The sequence below is a fragment of the Nestor notabilis genome, unplaced genomic scaffold (genome assembly GCF_000696875.1).
Source record: "Nestor notabilis isolate BGI_N333 unplaced genomic scaffold, ASM69687v1 scaffold18803, whole genome shotgun sequence".
In the NCBI taxonomy this organism is placed as follows: Eukaryota; Metazoa; Chordata; class Aves; order Psittaciformes; family Psittacidae; genus Nestor; species Nestor notabilis.
Window position 1 is genome coordinate 4,660 of NW_009920798.1, and position 2,997 is coordinate 7,656.

The 2,997-nt window shown below is 59.3% G+C and overlaps 1 protein-coding gene across 1 annotated transcript in view; it reads right to left on the minus strand.

Moving 5' to 3' along the window:
• Positions 1 to 2,997, minus strand: part of POLRMT (polymerase (RNA) mitochondrial (DNA directed)) — a gene marked incomplete at its 5' end in the record, with an annotated part of 12,557 nt that overhangs the window by 3,807 nt on the left and 5,753 nt on the right. The window contains 4 exon segments of the mRNA XM_010010859.1: positions 4 to 156; positions 1,070 to 1,192; positions 2,900 to 2,986; positions 2,988 to 2,997. The exon segment at positions 2,988 to 2,997 is cut by the window's right edge and continues 47 nt beyond it. Of these exon segments, the coding sequence (XP_010009161.1) occupies positions 4 to 156; positions 1,070 to 1,192; positions 2,900 to 2,986; positions 2,988 to 2,997 (373 nt within the window).

Sequence of the window (2,997 nt, forward strand, 5' to 3'; positions counted from 1 at the left end):
GGCCCCTGTCTCGTTCGCGGGGCGGCCGCCGTAGCGGGTGACCCCATAGACCACGGTCATCACCGTCTGCTTCACCACCTTGCGGCTGATGAAGCCCTGCAGCACCTGAGCAATCTTCACCCCGTGCTCAGCATCCTTCTTCCGGAACTCCTCCACCTGCGGAGGGGAGAGCCTCAGCCCCGTGGGGAGCAGCAGTGACCTGGGCCCCCTGCGTGGCTGGGGGACACGGGGGGAGCCACCACACACCGCCCCCAGCACCCCAAGCTGCGCACTGCTTGGGTTGAAGTGCCAGCAGAAACCCTGCCACTAGAAACCCACCAGCCCTGGCTGACAAAGGGCATCAGCTGAAAGGATCAGGAGCATCTGCAGCGCAGAGATAAGGCCGCAGAACCTTCCACTGCTGCCTCAGCAGAGCAGTGTCACTTGGCAGCTGGGTAGTGCCGGACACCACAAGGACACAGCACCAGGACTGTGCCTCAGGACTCAGGTTCTTCTGCCTCTGCCACCCCCAATGATAAGGCAGAGCAAAACACGCTCCTCCTGCCCTCTGCTGCTGGGATAAAACATGCTGAGACCCAGAAGGGAGAGCCAGGGGTTCAATGTCAGTTGAACGAGACTGGTAGATCCCAACACGCATCCCAGCAGGCTCATTTCACATCATGTCTTGCCAAGAAAGCTGAAGACTTCGCAGCAGTGCCAAGGGCTGCATCTCTCCCCACTCCCTCCTACCCAGCTCAAACGAAGGAAATCCCGTAACCTGTGGGCTAGCTGTGACCAAGAGATGAGGAACATCCTCTGCTCTCTTCCACTTCTCTACCCTACGTCTCATAGACTTCACCCAGGAGAAGTAAGGACAGCAGAAATCCAAGGGATGTCTCATAGCTACCTCTATGATCTCCAGCCTGGTCCCTACTGCAGCTGCTGTAGTGATTCCCGTGTGGAGAGGGAGAGACTTTCTGCCTCTAACCCAGCTCACACTGGTCTTATCTCACCCTTTCTTCCTGGGAGCTGAAGTGACCTTGTGCATCAGCAGCAAGTGACACCTCCCTGTGTCCCCAGTGTGTCTCACCTGCTGGGCCACCGCACTGTAGACATCCTGGGGGACATTGCAGGGCATCAGATTGACCGAGATGGCACCAATAAGGTCGCGGCCAAGAGCTGCGTAGTGCTGGAGCCCATTGCAAGAGCCATCCTGTGGGTGGAAACAAGGTGTCAGTGTGTGGATGGAGCACAGGCAACCCCCTGAGCCAAGGGCACTGCTGTTCTCCTCCCTCTCTTGAGCCAGGTCTGCAGCTGCCGGGGCCACAGCAGTTTCCATCTTCCTCCTGGCCAGTTCTCCTGAGTGGGACTCAGCACCAGCTACTGCTGCCTGTGAGGCTGGAAAGCAGAAACCCCCCAGCACGCTGCCCCCTCTGTGCATTTCCAGAGACATCAGAGCTCTGTGGAGACACTGAAACACAGGAAATGTGGAAAACAACAGATCTGCCTGGGATGCTAAAAGAAGCCCCAAGAGCCTCAGAAAACCCAGGAGCAGAGGCAGGAGGAGGCAGGGCAAGGCGAGCATCACCCAGCAAACCACTGCTGACCACGCTGCTCCGCTCTGTGGCTGATGAGAACATCCTTCTGATAGAACCCAGCCCTGACCCAAAGCTGCAGTTAGGGGCACACTGACCCATCTACCACAGCAGCTGCCCTGACAGTCCTCCTGGAGCCGGATGGGATAGGCAGGACCTGAACGATGGCATGGGAAGGTCCTGCTGCTCCCCGAACAGCACCAAGCAGCTCACAGAAGACGTGCTGCTGCTTTGGACCAACCCTGCTCCTCCCGTGCCTAGTCCAGGGGAGCCGCCAGCTGCCGGGAGGACGAACCCTCCCCTCCTCTTCCCCTCCTCCCCACAGCCTGCAGTGCAGCAAGTTGCAGAGCTGAGCATTGAGTGTGCTCGGGCATCAGACCTGCGGTGCCGCAGCCGCGGAGCTGCCTCTGCTAACCCAGCACTGATGACTCAGGTGGAAAGAGGCTGAGGTGTCCTCCACAAGAAGTCCTTGCTTCAGTTTGATTAACACCCCCCCGGCTGCTCTCTTGATCTCTTGTTGTCATAACAGTATCAGTTGAGACTGTCTCAGACATATTCCAGACCATTGCTCCTGGCAGAATACACCCTCCTTCCTTCCCCGCCACGCATCGTTATGGCCATCTGATCTAATGAGAGAAATGAGCAAACCTCTCCCCAGGAAAACAGTTCATCACTGCCTGCCATGCAGCAAGGGGATTTATCAGTGTGGACAGATAGCTGGCCGGGCAGCGGCTGCAGAGAGCTGCAGACCTGCTGGGACAGGGCTGAGAGCTGGCTCCCCCCGGCCGGGAAGGACAAACACCTTCCAACAGCGCCTGCACCCGCAGAGCATGGGCACGGCTGACACGGAGCAGGGCTGGGGCACACGGTGACAGCCTCGGCACTGACTGAGCTCTGTCCCCCTGCCCTTCTCCAGAGGTCCACACCTCCCATCTGCAACTTCAGCCTCCAAACGGGAGCGGAGAAGAGGCCCCCAAAGCCTCAGCGCAGCCCCGAGCACTTCAGAGGCAGGAGCTGCCACATCCACACCTCATCCCACCACCCCGCGGGGCCAGGCTGGCTCCCAGCCCTCACCCTGTGGCTGGAGAAGGTGGGACTGGCCCAGCCCTCTCCCAGGCAGGCTCTGCTCCAGCCAGAGGAAGCCAAAGCAGCACTCGGCTGGCTCACCACTGCCTGCGGCAGCAAGTTAGTGGAGTTCTCCAGCCAAGCTGCCTCCAGGACTTGCTCCCATTCTTGGGAAAGCCTGGCCATGGTGTAGGTGATGCAGCACTGGAGACCTGGATGCTTCCCCCCTGCCCGGGCACACTGATCTGTTGGGCTCCTACCTGGTGAACTGGGAAGTGAGAGATGTAGGCTGCTGGATCTGGGGACCTCGAGGCTTTGGCGATTTCCATACAGCATGCCAAGGCTTTTCCTGCGGTCT